We start from the raw sequence: 24,185 nt of genomic DNA, 5'->3' as shown, positions 1-24,185 counted from the left end.
GGCATTTTTTTTTAGAAGATATTGTTCTGTGCTATTCTTAGATGAAAATCAAGGTTGAACACATGCTTGTATAAAAAAAGCATCACAAGTGAATAGGAAAACTAAAAGTGAATGTTCAAAGAGTTTTCACTTTCAATTCTAACACCTCCATAATTGGAAACGTAATTGATTTATGTAAGTTAGGGGCAATGGTCGTGAGATATGATTTGGTTTTGTTGTTCAGATTATGACATCAGTAAAAATCACTGGCTGCATTTTTAGGTGATCAGTAAAATCAGTAAAACTATCAGTTACACATTTAGGTTACACCCACTGTGAACATTGTATTTTTAATAATAATAATAATAATTATTATTATGATGATGATGATGATGATGATGATGATGATGATGATGATGATGATGATGGTGATTAGTAGTAGTAATATTATTGTCGGGACTGAAGGGGTGTGAGTTGGATTGCTTATATGGCTTGGAGAGGTTGGGCTGGAGGCTGGTGCGCCCGCCTCCTTGGATTAAATCCCCTCGTCTGCCTTCATTGATCCAGGCAAGCGGAACACTGTGCCACACTAGACTAAGCGAGAGACGGGCGAACCGGCACACCGTGGTGCAACGTTGCGGCAGATTTGGTCCCTGACTGTCCCCGGGAGCGCACGAAAAGGACTAAATACAACCCTGTTCACAGCAGGCTAGCCGAGGTCGTGTGTCATCGGGAGCAACGAGGCAGCCGGCTTTGTGTCTTTGGCTTCTCAGTCTGGGAGAGGGAATGCGGATGGGACCTGCTGATCTGGACTGGGGTCTGTGAATGGAAAGCGCCCGCAGCCTGGGTCAGAACCTCTCCATCCAACGCGCACGCTTGGGTACTGTAATCCACCGATCACTGGGCACGGAGGCTTTGGACGTGGGGTTTGGGCATGGATAACTTCTTCACTGAGGTATGTCTCCTTAATCAGGCATCGTTCCATGTTGAAGTTTTTCGGCTGCTTTTGGGGGTTGTGGGGGCACTCACTCATCATGGAAAGGGAAGGATAATGCGAGGTGGTCAGCGTAGCAAGTTGGATTGTCTTGTTTATGGTCTGTAGGAATATGTTGCTTAAAACAACGCCGCTGTAGATCCAAGACATGGCCAGTGTGATGTCATGAGTCTTGGGGGCTGAAAATGTCTCTATGAAGGATTTCTAGCTGATCAGTTTCAGTGGGGTTTGTGTTACAGGCGATGCGGTTTACATTACAGACCCCTTCTTTCGCGTTTTCTCACATGTACAGGGTTTATGTTAGGGGAAGCATGCGCTGGACGTTTAAGGATCACGGTGGTTGTGTTAGCCCATGCTCCAGCAGATTGTAAGAGAAGATCAACCAGATTTTCACGCTTATTGCATTACTGGACTTTCACATCGATACTGTGTGTGTGACTGAATTGGATCAGAGACTAGACTGCTTTTATATGTGATGATCACTCCGTCTGGTCTGATGTTTTTTTGTAAAGTCAGTTATGATGCAGTGCGTGTGACTCAGGTATAAAACACGGAATGCCCCCCCCCCCCGGTGTTTGCGCATCGCTGTGCTTGCTGTTCCTTCTCTGGTTCATACTTGGGTACCTTGCTGACCGATTGCATTGTTGACTCTGGCACATGATTCAGCTGGGGTGGTGGGGGCAGGAAGAGGCAAATCCAGACCCCAGGTCATCAGACACTAACCGAGAATCCCCACACACCCCCTCCCTCAAGACAAATGATAAAAAATAAATATTGAATATATCAAAATAAAAATGCCTGTCCTACATTCATGATCATGCAATGTTTTTTCCTATTAGTCCAATGTGCTAAAAATGTATGTTCTAGAACTTGGACTCCACACAAAATTCGAATTTGGGAAATGACAGGAGTCTCTGCATGCATGTAAAACGACGTTCAATTTGATTCTCAAAATGCACAGCACTGTCAATTTAAAAATGCAGACTTCGCAGATAAATGATTATGAATGCCAAAAGAGCCTGGTTTCTGTTTGTAATATGAACGAAGCATTCCACAGTCCCAAAGGTCGCGTTCTTATAGCGCAGATGTCCACAGTTCTGCGCAGATCTGCAGAGTCCCACCGATTCCATTGGTGGAATAGCGCAGATCTGACAAAAAAGTCCAGGCTGTCGGTGTTTCAAGGTGATACAGGAGTTTCACATGTTCCTGCTAGGGGTCTCGGCTGTCGCAATGCATGCCTCTGCTGTCAGGGATAGAGAGATTAAACTGCCGGTAGACAGTGTCTGGTCTGCAGCTGACTGGCTGAAGTTTTAGGTGATGCTGACAGTTGAGTGACAGTTTTTGGCCTTTTTTTGTTTCGTGCATTGTTTTTGATCGATCGCATTTAATGTGCATGTCGATAGCATTGTTTATGCTGTTTAGTATAGTATAATTGCGCTTTTCTTACTACTTTAGCGCAATTACAAATTTTCCTCAGCTACTTTCCTGGTTACTATGTATATTAGCAAGATGTTTCTCAAGCAGTTGAGTGGGCAGAACTAATTAGTTTTACAATGTTAATTTGTTTTTTGGAGTTGGTTTGCATATTGAACAATGCTCTTGGTTAGAATTCTTATAACTTACCTAATATTGTGTTGTCTATATTTGCAACAATACTACAGTTGTTATATTCTATTGCCACGTTTTTTTTATTTATATATATATCAGAGCTGTGCTTTTTATATCTTGAAAACCTATCATCAAGTAGCAATAACTTTACAGGTTCCATTCATTGTAGGTCTGTCACATCTAAATATAACTTCATGGCCTTCTTTTATCCTAGCATAGTCCTAACAGTGATCTCTTGACAGAGATGTTTTTATAGTTTCGTTCTGTCCTTGTGCATCATTTCTAACCCTGTTATCTCGCAAAAACTAGAGTAGCAAGGTTTCCGAGATAAGATTGTCAAATTTTCTGTCTACTGCAGGATGTGTTTCACTAGCATGCAGAGAGCTTTCTTTTGTAATTATTTACTAATGAATTAGTTGTTTACTTCTGTGGTGCGGGGTCCTTTCATCTTCTGAGGAAGGCGCTCACTTTACAAAACACCTGCTCTTTCCCTTTCATCTGTTACCTTGCTCAAAGGAGCTGGAAACCGCTTTTGTGAGCAATGACATCATCTGATCCCCTGGCCTCCAAGCCAGTCTCTAGCAGTGCACAGTAATGTGTCATCCCGTAGATGAAAAGATGAGACCTAAATCTCATGCCGGCACGACTACTTCTTACATTACATTAGACAATGGTTGGAGATTAAGATCTCTGAGGCTTGTCAGTGGATCCAAAACGAGTGGTCTTGAACTGAGACGAGAGTGCCACGGCTATTTCCCCCAGACCAGGCATGTGAGGAGCCATCAGAAAATGGGACCCCTAGCCCTTCCATGCCTCATATGTGAAATTCCACTCCTCTTTGCTATTTCGTCCACTCATGCCCTTATACTCCACTTCGCTCATTCTCCAGAGATGAAAGACCAGGGTTTTATGTCTTGCCTGTGCTTATAAACCTCTCACGATATGTGGCAGCACAAGGTGGACCCTGCTACTTGGCATATATGCCTAAAGAAGATTCCACTGGAAAACTTTAAAGAGGATGAGAGGGGAACTCTTGATCCTGCTTGAGGAAAAAGGCTTTAATGGCCCATTCGCCAGAGAACCCAAATGAGAGTTCCAGGCTTATGTCATTAAGGAAAAGAGCAACTATTTTAGGAGTGTGGTAGGATGTTTTATGGCATGGGAGTGTTTCAAGTTCAAATTAAATTCTACAGTCTTTCATTGAATCGTTTAGGGCTAATAGGGAAGTAGGAGAGAGGTAAACTCATTTTTTTCTTTATTAATATGAGTTTTAATTGAGTGTTTTAAATGAAGAAACAGTTTCTTAAATAAAATAAACATCAATGATTGTTCCTAGACAGAAAATAACATCATTCACACTCTATAACCCAAATCCCATTGTGGTGGATGAGTATTGTAGTTCTATTAATTATAATTTCTAATATTGGAGAAATCTGGCAGTTTCCTATCCACTCAGGAATTTGTGCAGCACCATCTCTGAAGTGGCAGCTGTGCTTACAAAAATTGCCCTATTCTGGTCTGAGAGGAAATCTGATGAAATGGAAGAATTCTGTCTCTGGCTGGTCTTGCAAGCCTAAGCAATGACCAAAAAACAACTGAAAGTGAGAAAACATATCCAACGCAGTTCACTGGAATTGGGGATCACTGTTGCAGAAGTAAAACAATGTTGATACCTGCTGCCTAACTGTAGAAAGGCATTACTATGAACAGAGCATAGAAAACTTGGGTGACAGGGCCGCTATAAAAATTGTCAGGAGGGTTATTAAATTTGACACCATGATTGCTGCTCATATCCGCTTCTGGAGGTGTCTGTATACTCTGTCAAGGAAGAGAGTGAAAGTAAGTAACAATATGAAGTCCTGAATAATGAACAAACATCTATATACCCTTTTATTCCCCATCATTCTTGACAGCAGCTTCTTCAAATAACCTTTTACATAAAATCTTATTAGTGTTAAAGTCATAGGAGAAAAATAAAATGCTGAGTGGATCTATTCTTGGATACAAGTGGGACTCCAAAGAAACTTTGTACAGTACAGCGATAATATATTTGAAACTTTACTCTACTTGGATTTGGGAAATAATCATTTTACATTTTACAATGATCTAGACATTGGTCATTCATGTTTGAGGTTGAATGCTACCATAACAGCCAGACTCCTGGAACATTCTTTCTCGGAGCTATTGTGACTTCCATAAATATTTGAGATACAGGCAAGAACATGATATTTTGTGAAGAATTGTTGGTATGGTGTCCGTGACATTGAACTGATTCTGAAGCTGAAGGGGGATTGTCTGTCAGCTGTCAGTATAGCTAAAAAAGCCAAGGCTATCTGAGCTATGAACCCAACATGCAAGCATACCTCATTTTCCTGCGGTTCAGTGTATAACAAAAAAACGACATTGTTCGTACCTGATGAAAGAATCAGTTAGTGCTAAGTCATGAATGGAGCTTTATATTAGAGGTGGTTATGAACTGAGGCGACAGGTTTGCCTCCTCCATTAAAATGAGTCATTCCAGAGGAGGAGTCATGGCTGTGCAGGGATTTTGTGTCATACAGGAAAACTCTGTGAATTTTACATAACCTCGCTCCAGTCGCTGGGCGAACGACTTCCCGCTGAATTGGGGTGCTTTCAAGACACTGGATGATGTAAAACACTGTCAGGACAAAACGAAAGAAAAAGTGTTGAAAGAGTGCCACTAGGCCTCCTCCTACCCTCTCCAAACCTCATCCTTCCTCAGCCACTGACCTCGGCATCGCTGAGTCATCAGATAAACACACTGGAATTGTTTCAGTCGATGTCTTTGCATTCCTGGACCTGCCTTGTCTGCTTCACCTTGGGGTGGGCCCTTGAATCATTATCTCCATGAAATCTTCTATTAACCAGGATGACATATTGCTGAGACGTAATGGCTTGACATACCGTGGCAACCTTGCTGTAGGGAGATACAATGAGATTTGGGCTTTGTTTACTTATAACTTCATTGCAACAACCCTGTTCTTTCAACTATCCTCATTTGAATGAATTCAGTAATAATTTCTTACAGGAAATAAAGATGGCAACATGTACAGTTTTGCACATACTTACTAGCAATTCTAAACCCACAGTGTAATACAATCTAAGGAATCTGTTACTTCATTGCTTACACTTAAAGGATTCAGATACAAGCTGGTGTAATTTCTCTCTGGGTGTATTTGAAGAATACAAAATGAAGTTTTGAAAACAAATGACAATTTCCAAGGCATCTCTAGCAAGTCAGTCAAGATCAGCATAGTCAGATTTAATTTGATCTAAGTATTTAGTTATTACACTCTTTTCTCGGCTGCAATTGGAAAGTGAAGGAAACCCCAATTTCCTTTTCAAGTGAGCTGGGCAATGAGGTACTTATTCCAAATCATGGAAAACTAATTTAAGAAAAACACAGGACTCTGTCACTGTTATAGTATGCTAGGAAACCACAGAAAATATGTTCCAGTGAGAATGTGGAGTAATTGAAAAGGAATTACAGGGAACGATAACCTCTTCTTATATACTGTTCTAGCTGGGTGTGTTAGAAAGGGACCACTTTAGGATTCAGCAGTAGTGAGGTTGGGAAGTCATGGCTCTTGTTTTCCTAGGGTCCTGATAGGAGAGAAGGGATAGAAGACCTGTCTCACTTTATTGATAAGTAGACAGGTTGGACAGAAGTGTGAAGGAGAGACAAGGCAGGGCCATTCTGGAGGACTGACTGTTTACACAAAGATAGCTGAATGTAAAGAAGCAAAATCTTTGACATATTTGACACGTATAGATTTGTTAGGATTGATGCGTCGCACTACTAGTAGGCCAGGAATGGAAACCCCATGAAGCAGATGTTGCTGATCCACAACAGAAAGAAACCTGCTGTTGTTTTACATCCCAGTTGTATCTGTCTCTCTGGTGTCAGTCACACTACTTGTTAAGTACCAGTCACAGATGTAGCCAGTTGAAGGCTAATTAAAGGAAGAAACTGTCACTTTATTATGTATATATGTATTTATTTAGTCATTCCTTAATTAATTAATGCATTCATTCATTCATTCATTCATTCAAAATCCTTTGAATATATTTTTTTTGTTTCTTCCCAGTGCACTAAGCTATATAATTTAATATGGTGTTCAGACAGTAACGAAAGTGTTTGGATGTGTATTATTTCAAAAAATCTCCCATGTTTGCACCACAGGTATGTTATTTAAGTTCTAGTGTGATTATATAGTCTGTATAGTATAAATCAGTTTGACTTGGCATTGAAACCTACTTAATTTTGTGGATTTCAAATAAGTGTCAGCTAACTGATTAATTGCTGTGCTTGTAAAAGGTAGTAAAGCCACCTGCACCATGGACGCCAAGTTCCCGAATCTAAAGACACGAGTCTAATGAGGGGCATTAGTTAGACTCCTGCTGTGAGAAGTCCAGATGCAATGGAAAACGTGTGGTGGTGCTTGTGGAAAGAAACAAAACACGACAAAGCAAAACAACATGGACTACAGCAACCAGCAGTCTTCTGACTTTTGTCACTGTCAATAATTTTCTTACTGAGTTTGCTAATTGACTCGTTAGAAACCAGGAAAAAGCAGTACACCTCATCAAATTACTGTATTATTATATTATGTAGTACACCCCATTCTTGTTTATTTCCCTCATACAAGATTCAATCCTAATAGTGTCCAGTAGATAAATCCTAGCAAGCAGGTACAAGACAGACAGCCACACACTAAAGCTTTTGTGTGTCAAGTCCTTTGAACGCACCGGCAATCTGGCCCAGCTCTCCCAAACTGCTTTAAAGAACACTTCTCATGGAAGCTCTATGTTGTTAACCTTTGTTAGATCGTAGGGTCTTGACTGAGACCTACAAGTGAGATATAGTTGATCAAAAAGGCTCATATGCCGACACATTCTTTCTATCGCAGCTGGCGTGTCCAGATTGACTGAATATAGCTTGCATTTTTGGCATTTTGAGAACCGTCTACCGGTCTCACTGGCATGGGAACCCTTCGCAGGGAGCACACCCTCGCTGAACTTCCAAATTCCTTCCTTCTACCTTATACATTGCCTTGGAAAAATTGCCCAGATTCCCATTCCTGACCCTGGAATACCAGACCAGAATGTGTGCTTGAAGTGGATCCAGTCCTGGAGCTTCCTCGCACTTAATCCATAGAATTCTATTTAATTCACAGCTCTTAATTTGGGGGAAATAACTATATTGAAAGCATTGCTCTGTTATCTCTCTCTACCCATGGCTTGGAAATGAGTGGACATTTGGGGGGATGACACTGTCCCACTGGTAAACCAAGGTTTTGCCCCCTAACCATCTGCAAAATGACACCTCATCTGCTGGTTCCTGCCTGGCAGTTTGAACACATGGGTCGGGACAACTTCCCTTGGGCTTGCTGCTTTCTTAAGATGATTAAGGCATCTGAAATCCTTGCTCTTCCGCTGTTTCCTGCTGGTGGAGTTTTGAAGGAAACGGAAAACAATAAAATAGTATGTACTAGCCTAGTCCCTCTAGTCTCATCTTTTTGTTCCCCTAGCATGCATTATTATTATTATTATTATTATTATTATTATTATTATTATTATTATTATTATTATTATTATTATTATTATTATTCCTTCAATACTGATTTTATTACTCAACTTTACACTTTTGTACTCTTATAGTGATTGTTTCCTTTTCAACACATTGTCAAATTCCAAACCTGTTCATTCAATGTGTTCTCCGACAAAGGAAATTAATCTGTCATCTTCCCAATCGGCTCAGTTTCAAAGTAATAACTAAGGATAATAAAAGAATAGAAACTAGTCAAAATGGTGCCTGGTCTTAACAGGAGCTTGATGAGGGAATGGTAAATATCAGCACCTGCATAATCGTTCAATTTCTGGAAGCTGAAAAGGGCATTTTGAACATCAATAGTTCAATATCAGGTAGGCAGTTTCAATTATTAAGTAAAAGACTACGATTATCCTAATTTAACAATTTATGTAATGGGAAATGTCTAATGTGTTGATTGATTTTTAATGATCTGGTCTGCCACAGAACACTACTAGTTTTACAGAAAATGGTCTCTGGGCAGCAGCAGTAGTCTGAAGAAGACTGCTAGACTGAGCGGAAGTTCAAACTCAATTACAAGGGTGGTAAAACTACTTCATACCACTGCTGTAATGATATCAGTCCCATTAAGACTGGTAAGACCATTAGCCAGTATCAATGTGAAAGGCTGGTAATAGATGCACTATATGGTCTGAAGGCCTCGAATGTCTTTTTTTTTTTTATTGATCGATCGCTTCCTGTTAACTCTCATTAAGAGGAATAGACCGAGAGCAGTATGTCACTTACCTCTGGAGTTTGTGTGTATGCTTCAAAATCATCATAAGGCTCATATTACTGGTGACGGATTACTGAATCAGTACATTACTTTGGAAATGAGGCTTAGAGGGCTTTATTTTATGGTTTATATGACACAAGGTGCTCTTATTTTCCACTACCAGCGCCTTGCTTCACGTTAATTGACCTCCGAGGCCGTCGTCTAGCTCTGGGTGCATACACTACTGGATGTGCCGTCAGCTGTGCACACATCCTCATTACAGGAAAGGAGTGAAATTTAATTAGCCCCAGGCCGTGTGTTTGCTAATGATCTAAACTGGGTCAATTATATTTTCTTTTCGCTCTCTTTTTTTATGTTCAATCCAAATGGAGAGCAGACCATTCAGCTTCATTGTTATTTTGACGTATTATTTGTTGTACGTTTACGCAAAGATTTGTATTCATGTAAGGAGTGCAAAAAGAATAATTTGTAACAATTTGTCATATTAAGGATCTTGATATTTCCCATTCAAGCAAAAGCGGTGGGAAGGGTGGAGAGGAAAGATTCTACCTGAGCCGTAGAAATTGGGGCAATGCCGTGAAACTCTGGCATCCGTTTCTCCGTTCATTTCGCGGCTGGGCACTGCATTAAGTGCAACATTAAGCACAGAAATTTTAAATCATTTTGGATGCGCTGAGGTCGGAGGCAAACTCCCGAATTCAGTGCAGTTGAAAAAAATGGCTACTGTAAAAGCAAGATCCTAATATTTGCGCTTGGCTATTACAACAGTAGAGCTGTAGCTGCATTAGAAAACTGATAACCAAGGCTTTGGTTTCTGAAAGAGGAAATGGCTAACCCACATTCCTCAGATACTTCTGAAATATAATTTACATTATACAACAGGAAGTAGCTTTTAGGGGTTATCTCTTAATACATTAAGTTGTAAATGTTTGGATGGACTCCATAATGGCTGCGCCCAATAACAGAGATGTATTGGAAAGACATAAGTGAGGTTTGAAATGCCAGACTGTTTCATGTTTATTTAACTGTTTGATGGCCATAACCCATTTCAAAGTATTCCTGAGCTGTAGGATGTCACGAAATCAGCCTCACAACATCATTCAATCTAGGATATACTTCACAGTAAAGCATTGTCTGTCAATTAGGCCTCCCTGTCTGAGAAGGTTGTATGAATCAGCCGAGATGATGGTGAGAGAAAATCTCTGCGGTCTTCAATGCAAACATTTTTTTGCAGGTTTAATGATTCCAACAAGAAAATACAGAGCCTCCTCCTATACAAATTTGCAGCCTTGACAAAGACCAAACGCATCAGGGTCCACACAGAATGGATATTAAAAACAAAACAAAAAAATAAGCCCTCTGCAGCTACTTAGGATTTGGTATATTGTAGCACTGTGTGGCTTCTCAATCCCACGCAGGAGTCTTCTACCACAGACCTGGAGGAACTGTGGTATTTGTAGCCAATCCACAGAGTTTGGGAGTGCTTTTGTGTCATGCCGCTGGTCTCCATCGAGTTAAATGTTCCTGATAGTTTTCTGAATCAACCAGGGAGTCTCTGGAGGTGATTCACTGAAAACTGGTGATGGGTGCGCTCGCCCTTGGTACTGAAACTCCAGTACCACTGAACAGAGGAGTGGTGAATCATTGGAGAGAACTTTTATTTCTGCCACTATGGGTTCCCCTGGGGCAAGGTACGACTGTAAGCTGGAGCTTGATCTCTGCCCTAGCGCTGCCTGGTCCGTGGTTCCATGGTTTAGTATTTGCAGGAAGAAAGAACAATCACTGCTGAGTGTGAAAACCTAAAATCTCGCACATCAGGGACTAAGTGTGTGGGAAGTTTAACCCTGTGCTCAAATGAAGGTGACATTAGCCTTGAACTCCGACCTTTGTGGGTACTATAGTAAAGCCAACATAATATGTATGTATGTATTTATTTTACTTTCACATAATAAAGGCTAGTCCAAGGGACACGGCGGTTGGGATCTGTCATTGTTTATTATGGTATAAACGTTGCAGAGGCCGAACTCAAAACAAAAATTATCCAAAACAGCTGAACAGTCCTTAAAAAGAAAATATGATGAAATTCAAAATGCCCTTTATCTGTATGATATGAATTACATTTTATCTTGAGGGAATATTGCGCGTTCTTTCACTGTAATGCTATAGGCCTGGTAGACATCTGAAATATATTTTTTTCTGTGATTCCCAAAGCCAGCGTTCTCCATGTAAACCTCACTTAGGATTAGCATTGGGTTTATAATACTCAGAAAGGGATCTATTCCCTTCACATACTCCGGGCCCTGGGGGTGGATCTTTTTGTTGTTGTCCTGCTGTGTTTAGAGAACATGTACTGCCACTAAAATAGAAGTTTAATGATCTGATGTTGCATGCCTCTGAGATGGATGCTTTGTCATGGTTATAGCTGGGGGATACATCAGCAGCACTGTCCTGATGAGTGAGTCTGTGTTTATCTGTAGTCCTCTCCGAGCAGGACTCAGTTTACTGTATCAGCTGAACTATTTGCTAACAGAGCATTTGCGTTTCCTCTATCTGCTGATGAGATGTGAGTGCCAGTGCGCCATACCAGCTAGAGTGCTGATATGCTGCTGGTGTTGTGTGAAATTCTTTGTTTCGGTGGAGTTCTGTACAAAAGCAAGGCTGTGACTTAAATGAACACAAGGAGCTTCTATATGGAAGGGTTGGACTGTTGCATTCCCCTGAAAATCAGTATGTGTAGAAGGGGTCGCACTCAGTTTTCACTTCCAATACCTCTACCAGTTCTTGGCCAGGACTTGGATCAGGGATGCGAATGTCTGAAATCCTGGACGCTTGGCTGACATGAAATTCCCCCTGAATCTGCTGCTGAAGTGAGTCTGGGGGATCCTATGTTTGCATGTTCACAATTTATTTTTAGCACCGCAAAATCATTCATGCTCTGCTGCTATTCCTTGCAGTGCTGTACGTGTTTCAAAAACCCCTTGAACCTGATGTGGTCTGCTTCCTTCTATTATTTCTAATAAGGTAATAAAAAACTGTGACTAATGGTGAGCATTAATGTAAGACGTTTTCAAGGAAATAATGCAGTGAAAGCCATCAAAATATATATCCGGATTTGAGTGAAGCCAATGTGAGAGAAGGTTCTGAAGTGTGGAGTAATAAAGAGTGACCTTATGAGAGTGAAAGCCTTTTACCACATATAGATTTCAACCTTGACTTGCAGGTTTGAAGATAATAATGTAGCATCAATTGCTGTATTAATGGTCACCAATAAAAGCTCTCACTGGCTATAGCTCAACCAGTTCAGAGATCACACTTTCTTATTTCTCCAGGTTTCTTCAATGTTTGGCATTTCACACACTCTTTAATACAAAATTAAGTATCAGCTATTGATGTATCTCTTCCAAACAGATGTGTGGGTTATTGCAAGGATGTTGGGCTATCTATTTTTTAAATGATTTGTTTTGTATTGCTCAGGCAAAAAATTCAGAGCCTTGCCCTGCAGGAGCAATCAGCTCGAGGCAAGATTTAGTGGTTAGTCAGCCTCCATTTGTACCAAGCAGTGTTGAGATATGCAGTGGTGTCTGTGATGGTTCTTGTGATCACTCAACTAATCTTAAATCGTATTAGAATGAGTCAGTTCGCCAGCATTTAAATAAATACTAAAGGTTGCAGCTTAGGTTGAGTTTATATAGCTAAACAGTATTTCTATGCATTTTTGTAATATTTATTTGGAAATGTTTCAAATCCCAAAGTTTTAATAACTTCAATATTAATGTATGCGCTTTTCCACTTCTGTGCAAGATGATGAGAAACACCTAGAACAAAAGTCAGACGCCTCTGGGCTGCTGAAAATGGGTTGATAGCTGTGATCTGCAAGGACGTGCACATTTTACGCAGACAGTAGTTTACTCAGATTATACGGTGAAGCAAGTTGTAAATTGCAGGTGTGACATCAGAAGGTTCCTTTTAAGATCTGCAACGAGAAATTAAAACTTTGTCTGACCTAGTTAGAACACATCATCTTTTGTATGTGAATAATTCAATCATGCAAAATGCTGCAGGGGGACTTTTTTCTATGAATCTGCAAAGGAATGCTTTATGACAGCGATGCAGCAAGTTTGCTGGAGATAAACCCATTACTTTCACAGTGAAATACGAATAATAATAATGGTTTAAATAAATGTTTAAAATTAGTTTTTATGGCGTGAATATTATTAAGAAATTATTACATTTTGAAGTGCATCTAATGTACCTAAACATATTTAAAATGACATATTTTTGGCTCCTGAAAATTTTACAGGAAACTCCAAAACATCAATTTGAATTCCAGTCATTATTTCTTTCTTTGCTCCAGGTAGGATTTTAATTTTGTTTCCTGCTATGGCAACTGAAAACCCTGTCCTTCAAGAAATTGTATAAGAATTCATGAGCATTAAAACTGAGACACAATACAATCTGTAATGTAATCTGTAACCTTTAGTTACTTAGAGATACAAATTATGCCAAGAATGGGAGAGGATTTATTGTATTATTCCACTGAGAAAAGGTATTTATGTGGCATCTAATAGAAGTTTTTAAATTATTTATGAGAAATCCTGGGGCCTGCAACATCCCTGTATCTACACAGATTGGACTCATAATATGAGCTCAGAACTTGAGGGTATGAAGGTGGTACTCTAAGGCCCTTGTGTTGACTTTCGATTGCTCAGACAAGGCAAGAAGTCTGTGCAGCTCGGTACCTTTTTTGTGTTTTGCAGCTCATAAAATTTGAATCTTGACGATCTTGCTCCAGACTTGGCTGGAGGGCACAGTTATTCGCTCCTTGTTTTTACTCACTGAGCCTGAAAACCCATTTTTCCCCTCCCCACCTGAAGACAGCTTAAGCCTTCTTTTATCTACTTTTCGCCATCTGTTATACTGTGTGCTCATTATCTTTTTCAAGAGGTGAAGAGAGGCCGTAGACATGTATCGTCTGTCACAAGATCAGGGTGCTACAGACTTAATCCCAGCACTAATGCTATTAAAATACAGTATTGAAACACACATCATGTCTGTGAGGGTTAGTTAAACCCAGTTTCTAGAATTATTAACAGTAAAATCTATGTAATCTTGTAATCAAGCAGTTTAATACATCCTAATAATCATGCTAGTTTATAGGCATGAGTTGATAGGTTTATAGTTTGGAGAAGGTAGTGTTATGGGGTTTTTGTGTGTTGATGGCTTAGTCAAGGTTTGGTCAAGGTTAAGATTGAGACACATTTGTCATCAGTGTACATAAGCATTGCCAATATACCACATGGGGTAATCTGTGCATGGGAACGGCTTAAAACTGAAAGGCGAGATATTAAAACACAGTGGTGGAGCAATTTTGAGAAGCCTCCACACTTGGACTACAATATATTTCCAGTCCTGCTATTCTCATAGTTTTTGAATTCATCACATTAACATAAAGAAGGAAGGTCAAAATTTCAGGCGCTCTCCTTTATTGATTTACTTGTCTTGATTAATAGAGCTGAGAAAACAGGTTGAAAACAATGCAGGGTGTATGTTGTTGAAGACAGTTTGTATGTAAGACAAATCCTGTGCTCACGGCAAAAAAACATCCTTTATAATGAATAGCCTAAGAATAAAGGCATGTTTTCAAACCAACTGTTATTAATGGTACACAGGAACTGCCTTTTAAAGGATCCGATCGGCCTCCATTCAGGATTTTGTCAAACCAAGGCGGACTCAAAATAAAATAAAATCAACCCAAAGGTACTAAAACACATTTAAAAATTACTCAAGATTTGTTTCTTCAGAGAATCTCATAGTCATCCTTGAGGAATTCAGAGCTCCTGTAGTGAGTGGTGGAAGTCATTCCCCAGGCTTCATTGTTTACACGTTTCGTTGCCGGCCTGTGAATTCTTGGAGCCCGGCTGGGCGTGGCTGTCGGAGTCTCAGCTCTGTGCTGCACAGTGCCCAGCTGGGAGCCCTCTGCTGAGAACCTTCCCAGCTGCGCGGCAGGGCTTCCTCAGGAACCGCGGGCTGTCTTCCTGCAGCAGCCACACCTGGAAGGCAGCAGCTCAGAGCACGGCAGGGATCAGCTAGGGGAGCAGGGGGTTGGCACTGTCAGAGATCAGCGGTGAACCGTGCCAGGCTGTGGCTGGGGCTTCAGGTTTTAAGATGGGCTGAGATTTCTAGTATCTTCATGGGAGCAAGACTCGCACAGAACCTTACAGACAGAACAGATCAAACAGAACTGTATCAATGTTGTCATCTAGGAAGATTTATATTATCTCACCTATTTTTTCTAAATAAAATCCTCCCCTTTTGTAAAACTGCCAACATGTGACAAATATAGCAGCTGCCACAACCACATAAAATAAGACGTTTCAATAAAGAGAGAACAGAAGTGCCACAAAACTCCGATCAGAAGAAAGGAGCAAACCCATAAACACAGCTCTCTCTGATAGTTACGACTTGTGTATCATGCAGGCCTTGTGCATGTAGTCATGTGGTCGGCAGATATTTATATTATCTGAAAATAGTGCAGAAAAGTTGGGCAACATTTCATTGTGATATGTGGGGCTCAAGTCTTTTTACGTGTGTGAAATACATTAAGACGTGAACAGAGAACAACAGAAATGCCTGAGAGCATCTTCTATACACTTAACAACAGCATGTAAGCCTTGACTAATACTGATGAGCTTGTTAGTTCTGTCCTTCTTGATTAATTACATCTTGTCTCCTGGTGGCGGGTGCCTGTTTGCGGGCTCTGTCAGGGTGTACTAGCCCTGGGGCAGTGGAGAGCTCTTTAGGGGACTTGATTAGCTTTATCAGTAATTATGGTAATCTCATCACATTGAGAAAAGGCTGATCCCACGTGGAAGTGATGAGCCAGCTTGAGAGGAGAGCCCCCCGCGTTAATCCCGGTGATCCCCACTCCCCCTCCGGCCAACATGCCGGAGGTTTACTGCGCTGTCCTTGACAATCGCTGGAGGGAAACTGTTGATAAAGGCTCAGTGCTTGACATGTCAGCCTCTTTCTCTTTTCTGGTTGAGACTTCAAGTGGTTTATATCAAACGTGCAATTATTACCAGTGACGTGCCATTCGAGTATGACCAGACTATCGCAAAACCGTGTGGGGGAGGGGAAAACCACAAAAATCTGATTCACAGAGTTTGAGAAGGTCTTACTTACTAGCATCTCATTTGAAACAGTTATTCATAAAACGCTCTTGCTCTGTATCTATTATTTCAATTATGTTATGTAGAAATCTATATATTTGCAGACATTTGGAAGTTTAATACTACTTGCTAGGATGAATCAGTGCTGAAAACACATAATTGATTTGAAACAAGTATGGTTTATGTAACAATATTTCTTACACTAACTGTTTTGTCGAATAACATTTTGTTAAGCAGAGGGTTTGTCTCTCACTCGGTGTAGGTTTAATGTGTTTAATGGGAATTTCAATTAGATTTTAAGTGAGATAATTTGTCCCCCAGTGTTTCATAGAGAGCAGCGTGGGCAGGAGAGCTAGCTGGGGTAGGTTTGTGCAGGCCAGGCAGTGTTTCACATGTTGTATGGTGGAGGCTGATGACAGGGCCTGTCCTGTCTGGGCCTGTCTGTGCCCACAGTGGCCCGTAAGGGAAGTGCTTCCTCTCAGTGGAGCTCCAGCCTGGCCGGGTGAGTAACATGCCTGTGTTGAGACGGGAAACCCTCAACCCCCGCAGGACAGATCAGGGCAGCAGTGCCACCAGGCTACACAGCACACTCTGAGCTGGCACCCGAGGGGGCGGAGCCTGTACGCATCATCAACCCTTCTGGGAACTGAGCGGAGTGATTCATAATTCTGCCTCTTACAGACTGGGTGTGGCTGTCCTTATCAGCAGACAGGTGCTATAAAGAGACAGGCTTGCTGTGTCATAGTCTCCTCTAAAATACATGAATACAAAAATGAAAAACAAAATAATATATAAATATATTACAGTTGTTTGTCAACTGAGGAGCAAATATAGGTCAGGAGGTGTACTTATTTTTCTTAATTGACCCCCCACACACACACACATTTTTGGCCCCTATATTCACTACCACTGTTATACTGTTGGTAATAATAAAAACAAAACACATTGGTTTGGTAATAAAAAAATATAATTAAAACAAGCATATTTTAGAAAAACAGATTCACCAAGCAAGATCAGTGTCTTACAACATGGCATACTATTTTGGGGAAAATAATATATTGCACAATTTTTTAAAAAATTATTTTAGCATTTTATATTCAGTCAAATTAACATAATCTTGATAGTGGCCAAATATGTTTATTTATTTATATCTATCTTGGTGCTAACAAATGGAGACTGTTTCCCTTCTACAGCATTGGGCTATTCCCCGAAGCAGTCACTTAAAACCTTGAGGGAAATCAATTTTTTGGGGCTATTGTTGAAGAAGCTCCTTGCAAATTGCATCCTGTTCTATTCAAGAAAGATATACCAAAAACACTGAGCATCTTAAAGGAACAGGCATACATAATTAGTACAGGAATTGCTTAAATGTTCAGCTGCTTGTGTGTGTGTGTGTGTGTGTGTGTGTGTGTGTGTGTGTGTGGAGCAGTTAAAGCAGTGTATATGGATACCAGTCTGCTAAAGGAGTAGTGCATGCTATTTAAGTTTAGCTGTTTTTTCAATTTTAGTTTCACATCTACTCACAAATATTCACTTTCTTTTCTAGTCTGTTAGATGGTTTGAAAAACTGTCTAAGTGGCTCAGTAAACACTGCTCAATTTGTATTTGGTATAGTGCTTCACAGATTCAACACAAGATTGTGTTTCTGCACAAGCTCCAGTGTAGGAGTCTTTTCCCGGTGGGCTTAGGAACCATTGTGCTGAAATAATTGGCTTCCTCCAATCTATTGGCTATGGTCTTTTTATTTGCTCTTGTAACTTGAATGCTCGGTCAGCTGCATGAAAAATCAATCTTTGGTTTTGTGATGCTTCTCGAGACAATATAATGGTCTATAGTCATGTCATCATTCTGTGCATGTGGATAGACACATTTAACCCTACTTGGTTACTTTACCTAGGTTGAGGTAATACAACCCAAAAGGAAAAAGTGGTTCTGTGCTTAATACATTTACAGAAGCCATATCCTGCCCAGAGACTAAACGAGACCCACAAGGTCCTGGAACCTTCCATAGCACTGAAGCTTAGGGCTGTGATGTTGTGCCCGGTGCCTTATTAACAGCAGCAGTGTATTGTGGATGAGATGACCACAAGCACACCAGAGTGGGATTGCGGCCCATTGCTGGCCCAGGAGCTGCCTGATGGAGTCCTGTAAAGGGGATTTACCACAATGTTTTCTGCTGGGGTGTGCTGAAGATAGCCCAAACTCACTCAGTGGGATGTGTGTCTGATTTGGGAAGCCATGCTATCCTAAATCTCTTCCCATAATGAATTGTCCTTCAGCTGGTCTGGAGTATAGTGAGCTCACATTGAGGAGATAGAGGATGGATGAGTGCATTAACACTGTACTATAAAGCTTTCATACCAATTGATTTCATGTGTCTTTCTCCTTAGGGGATTGTAATCCAGCCTTTTTAGTCACTGGGAAAGGTTGTCTTGCTCATCTTTTCTAACCATGGTCTGCATTAGCCAGCAAAAAGCTGTTAAATTGAATGGTTTAAACCTATTCCCTGCTGGCTTACTGTGAAATTAGCACACTTTTCTTTTCCACCCCATATTTTACAGCAGTTGATTTAATGTAGCCACCTTCTCTGTGGCTCTGTGAATAAACATAAAGGAGTATGTAATGTTTAGCGTTAATTACTGTTTGTGTGGGACTTCAAATTACTTATACACCCATTAGATAAGACCCCAGTAGTTGTTGAATGAATGTCACAACTGTGGACTTCTGCTTAGACCTTAGATTTTTATTTGCCTTGTCCATCATTTCATTGTTTGGCTGTCCTTGCTGTAATGGTTGAGAGGTTGACTTCATTAAATGTTTTACCTCACCTCCAATTACAAAAACACTCTCAACCCACAAATCCTCAGTATTACAGTTATTATTTGTTTTACTTGTGGAATATAAAAAATGATCACATGGCTACAATGATGTTAGGCACTTAGACTTGCAAATGCAATCATTATTTTGTATATTTGTTGATCGAAGTGAAGGGCACAAAAACATTGATCACATGATGTGGTTCCCACAGGACAACCGAGTCCAGTGAGGTAACCTTCCCCTCTGTGCTTCATTGCATAACTGTGCTCTTAAATATCCCATCTCCCTGCACATCGCCCAATAAACAGTGTATTTGTCTTGTTGTGTGTCTTCCTCGGCCCCGCCATGCTGAGTGGTCTGTATATCCTGTAATAAAAACAGACAAGCACATTTTAAGGCCAGAAGAGGTCTGGGAAATTCTCACACAATTGCCCAGCCTTCGTCCTTCGCTTGGAGTGAAGAGGCTCCTGCCTGGAATGAAGCGGAGGTCATTGGACTGCCACATGTGCGACTCTGCCTGAGGTAAATTACAGCTGGCAGCAGTCCAGATGTGCAAGAGAAGGGCTGTTGTGCTATTAACCTGCATATTTGCAATACTCCATTGCCTTTCTCGGAGGTCAAGTTATAAGGTGCAGTTGACCCGAGGAGGAGGAGAAGTGATACTAAAGAGAACACATTGTCAGTTTTAATTCATGGCTAGAACATGGAACATGCATTTGTCTGTGTTCACACAAATTCACCTATCGCCTTTCATCCAATTACTGATGTTTCTTCAGCTGCAAATGTAGCCGGTATCATGAGTTCAATGTAATCTCCATCTCTGCCAAACCCGAGCAGCAACAAAGGCATCCCTCATATTGTCACTTGGCCTATACCTAGGGAATAGGCTGTCTGGTTTTCTTCATTTATTGATTGATGGGAAATGAATGTGTGGTACTGTGTTGGTATGTGTAATGATTCACAAGGCATGGATACTTATTTTTATTATCTATTTTCAAACAATATACAAATATTATTTTTGAAATGACATCAAAGTTACAAAACCAAGAGATTAATAAGTTGACCCCTTCTCTTATAGTAATTTAAATGTGACGGCAAGCTAGGGTTACAAAAGAATTTGTATTTGTATTGAATTGATAATCAATAATAATAATAATAATACTTCTTGCTTCAGTCAAGCTGTATGTACGACCAGTGGATGTCTTATTTCATGGTTGATGCTCCAGAAGGCCTTATTTCCTCTAGGTCTTGGTCTGTTGCAGCCAAGGCAATTAAGCGTGCTCCATCAGGTCCCTAGCTGGCAGTGATGCTACACTATCCCAATAAAAGCCTCTTCAGTGCAGTCCCCCTCTTGAGACCAGTCTGTCTCGATGATGGAGTGATGCACTGCTGACCATATGCCCCATTGTAAGGCTGATTAACCCTTTTATCACTTTACTAGTCTTGCTGACCTTTGGTGACTCTCCTCCCACACGGTCCAGGTGTCCCCCAGTTTAAACGGTCTGAAGGATGTTTGTTGTCTTTGGTCAACTTAATGTGCTTCCTGTTTTCCAGCACTTGCCTCAGTTACTGTGGATTTTAAAACCTGCAGAAATTCAGCTTGTACCACAGCCGAGAATGTGTTGCAGAAATTGAAGGATTGGCCTGCACAAATACTTATGGGAGCTAACGCAAGTGTTTCCCCCATTCAAATCTGAAACAACTAGATATCCAGAAGCTGCATTCGTTTTCCAATGTTTGTGCTTATGAGTGGGGGATCACCGAAGCAGTTTAAAAAGACTGTTTGTACCACTCCTTCACGGAGGCTGTTACTTCTTTGAGGCAACGAGAGCAGTCTCTTTAGTGTAATTGCTGACCAGAACAAGTCCTGGCTGTACGCACCAGTCGGGATGCAGCCACTACATCAGAGCTTGTTGACCTCTGTTGTGTCATTTTCAAATGCTCACCTCCAGCCATCCCCCAGCACAGATTGGAAAGAAGGAGGAGGAAAGTGTACAAGGGAGTAGGGGTCTTGGTTGTCTGTGTCTCCAAGGAATACATTCGATTTCATAAGCTCTGCTCTCCGTTATTCCCCCCCTCCCTCTTTATGTTACTTCCAATCTCTCCTTCCTCTTTTTGAGGGGCTCCACTCTCCCATGGGCCACCCCCTCTCCATTAGCTAATTTCTGTTCCACTGCCCTAGCCATCATTAATTCATCACACACTTTTCAGATGCTATGTGGAGGCCTTTCCTTCAGATCTGTGTGATAACATAGCTGATGTATAACCTGTTTAATGTGACCTGGTTGCCTGAATACAGTACAATGTGTGTGTGTGTGTGTGTGTGTGTGTGCGTGTAAAGCTTTTCCCAGAACCATTACTAATTGGTTTACCATCATGTATTTTTAATAACAAAAAGCAATTGATATTCTTAGTGGTCAGAGTATTGGGTTTAAACTGAGAAGGACAGAACCTCATTACATTTTCACTGTGATCTCAATCATGGTTGCATAGAGATCTAGTGCAGATAAAAGCTTACAGTGTGACAAGCTAGGAGTCTTCATCTGGGCTCCCAAGGGCCTCATCTGGTGAAAAAACAAAACTCTAACCAGCACTCAGGCTGAGTCCTATTTGGAAACTGCAGATTCAAACATTTTCAGTCGTGTTGCTTCCTGACAGTTGCTTGGTGTCGCCCAAGGCGGTTCCCAGTTTTCCTCAGTGCGCTGTTGTCAGGGATTGGGTGGGGTAGTGTTGGATTTCAGACTCTCATCTTCCTTTGCAACAGTGACTCCCGCCACTGCCTGGTCACCTGCAGGACTGGGGGCTAACTGTGGGAGGTGTGCCCATCCTCTGGGTGACACTTACAGCCTCGCTTGTCTGCGGCCCAGATCCACAGTGTGTATCGAAGCAACAGGACATATGAGTGTTGTCTTTGATTCCCCCAGGGTCAGTTTGCTGCAGTAGAAAGTTATTTTTTTTATGAGGCTGGCATAAAATGCAAAAACCTTTCTCTGTCTTTTTAATGGAGTATTATTGTCAACGATGGCTAGCTGCCAACAGGTCACAATATTTGTCTCTCACTAGGTGTTGCATTGATGTTTTCAGTTTGATTTTTGGTTCAGGCAAAATGGCATCCATATATCAAAACTCTATGATGCAATTACTGCATCAAGTTTAGAAATAAAGGATGGATTTGTTGTTAAGATTTTTACTGGTCAGTTTTTTTACAGTCAACCTCCCTGCTCTCCAGAAAAATCAATACACACAGACAGTGATGTTACTTAAAACCTGATGAGACGTGCAGAGGTAGGATTTATGTAGGTTTGCAGTTTTAGAAAGTGTACAGTAGCAGAATCAGCAAGCTGATTTTTAAAATGGAATAGACCCAGAAAAATATTTTAGGAGCAGTGATAAATACACAAGCTGAACATGAAACAAACCAGCAGATAACAAAACTAGATCATTGTTATTCGCTGTATCTTGAGCAGTACATTTGTCAGCCTTGGTCTATTTATAGATTATAATATAAATAGCTTCTCCTTTTCCTGGAAAATTGCAGATAACCGTTTAAATTCAGTCCTGCCTACCTTTCATTCCCCCTTTCGATTGGATTTAAACTAAAATAGTGTTTAATGAGCACCTTGAGCTGAATGCAGCTCTCAAAAGCCCTCATTGCAGTGGCTTTATTTCCTAATTGTGTCAAGAAATACGGCTTTACGGAAGATTAATTCTGATTTGCTATCATGAATTGTGTTTGGTCTGTTTTAATGGCTGTTGTGGCGATGTTGTGACTGTGGAGAGGGTTACATGTCTTTAGGGCGCTTCTTCAATCAAATGGCATGGCTTAATGGGCTTATCCAAGCAGAAACCAGCCCTTAATTACTGCTATCTTTTATCGAAGCGGCAACACAGGCATTCAGAAAAGAATCTCACTCTGACTGGTAGCTTTTTCCCTTTTTAAGATTAGATTTTTAATTAAGCTGAGTTCCTGTAGCATTCCCTAAGAGCAAAGTCATAGCATTTTATTTTTATTCTGATGAGTTTTGTGTTCTGGTATCTACACATTTTCTTTGGGATTTCTTAAGGCTATCAGGGGATGGAAATGGTTTGTATTCTGGGCCGTGACGTGTTTGTGGGAGTGGTTGTCAGGGGGGCAGTCTTCAGACAGATAAACACACCTGTACTATTCAGCTTAAAGGATCTAAGCTCTATTGCAGGCAGATTTGATTGATCACCCCTGAAGAGAGTTTTTACTACCTGGCCAGACCCCAGCTGGCAGGGTTTATTCACTGACAAGACAATATTAGTTCTAATCCTTCCCTGTCTTTGAGCTTGTTCCTCTCCCTCTGTTTGGCAGATTTTGGCAAATCTGTTGAATTGAAACTGTTAGAATATAACATATTTCATATTTCTCGGCCTGCGATACACTCATTCTCCAGTGGCTAAACTCATGTGTTGTCATGTGTACTGTTTGTCTGTGGCTCAAGTTTTTAGTTTTACTGTCCTAATGGTATCGGAAACAAACCGTCCACATTTTGTTGCCATGTACTGTAGCATGCTGGGACCTTGCTGGGACTCGTGGATTTGAGCATCAAAGGCTCGGCTTAGTCACTTCTTGAGAGGGACAGCCTGTCTCTGAGGTCTGTCGAGATGCTAGCAACTTATATATCATAGTTCCAGGTCCACTTTAAAAATACAATCTAGAAATGGATAGCAAATTCATCTTGCAAGCTTAAAAACTTGTATTTTCTGGGGTGATTTCTTTCTAAATTTATGAGGGACTGTTGAATAAAACATCATAAATATCAGCTTTATCCTTTTCTTCCCATCAGATCAAGAAGGACTTCATATCCAACTAGCTCTATAGTAGCTGCAGGTTCTGAGATCATTGCTGCTCTTACAAGGACTAGCTTAGCTTCTTGCCTCCTATTCCATCGACTGCAAGCAAACCCGCAGAAAACGGTGACTGGGGCGAAGCGGTCTTGGCGGTGCTCAAAGGGTTAAGGTGTCTGTATTACGGGCAGAAGATGATGGGGGAGGGGCACACTGATACTGTGAGAGGCAGGTCATTAATTACACCCACCCTGGGGACCGGACTGCTCAGGCAGTGTCTCTGGATGGCAAAATGCAGAGCTACATTTCTGGTCTCATGGTGGGGCACTGCTCTTAATGAGAGCGAGAAAAGGAGCTGGGGGTTGTGTGGTTCCCCCACTGTTAGCGTAATAAGAATAGCTGTTGGTATTTGTTGAGAAAACAGTATGGTGGAGTGTCACCTAATTGTGACATAAACAA

General features: G+C 41.0%; 1 protein-coding gene across 1 annotated transcript in view; it reads left to right on the top strand.

The window, feature by feature from the left end:
* The first annotated feature begins 541 nt into the window (after positions 1-541).
* The window catches only part of myo10l3 (myosin X, like 3), a 100,025-nt gene continuing 76,381 nt past the window's right edge, over positions 542-24,185 (top strand). Inside the window, exon 1 of the mRNA XM_066687304.1 lies at positions 542-934. Within this exon, the coding sequence (XP_066543401.1) occupies positions 914-934 (21 nt within the window). The 5' untranslated portion in view covers positions 542-913. The remainder of the gene's footprint in view (positions 935-24,185) is intronic.

This window comes from Amia ocellicauda, chromosome 16 (assembly GCF_036373705.1).
Source record: "Amia ocellicauda isolate fAmiCal2 chromosome 16, fAmiCal2.hap1, whole genome shotgun sequence".
NCBI classification, from domain to species: Eukaryota; Metazoa; Chordata; class Actinopteri; order Amiiformes; family Amiidae; genus Amia; species Amia ocellicauda.
Note: the sequence above shows the minus strand (reverse complement) of the source record. Positions and strands in the feature narration are given on the sequence as shown.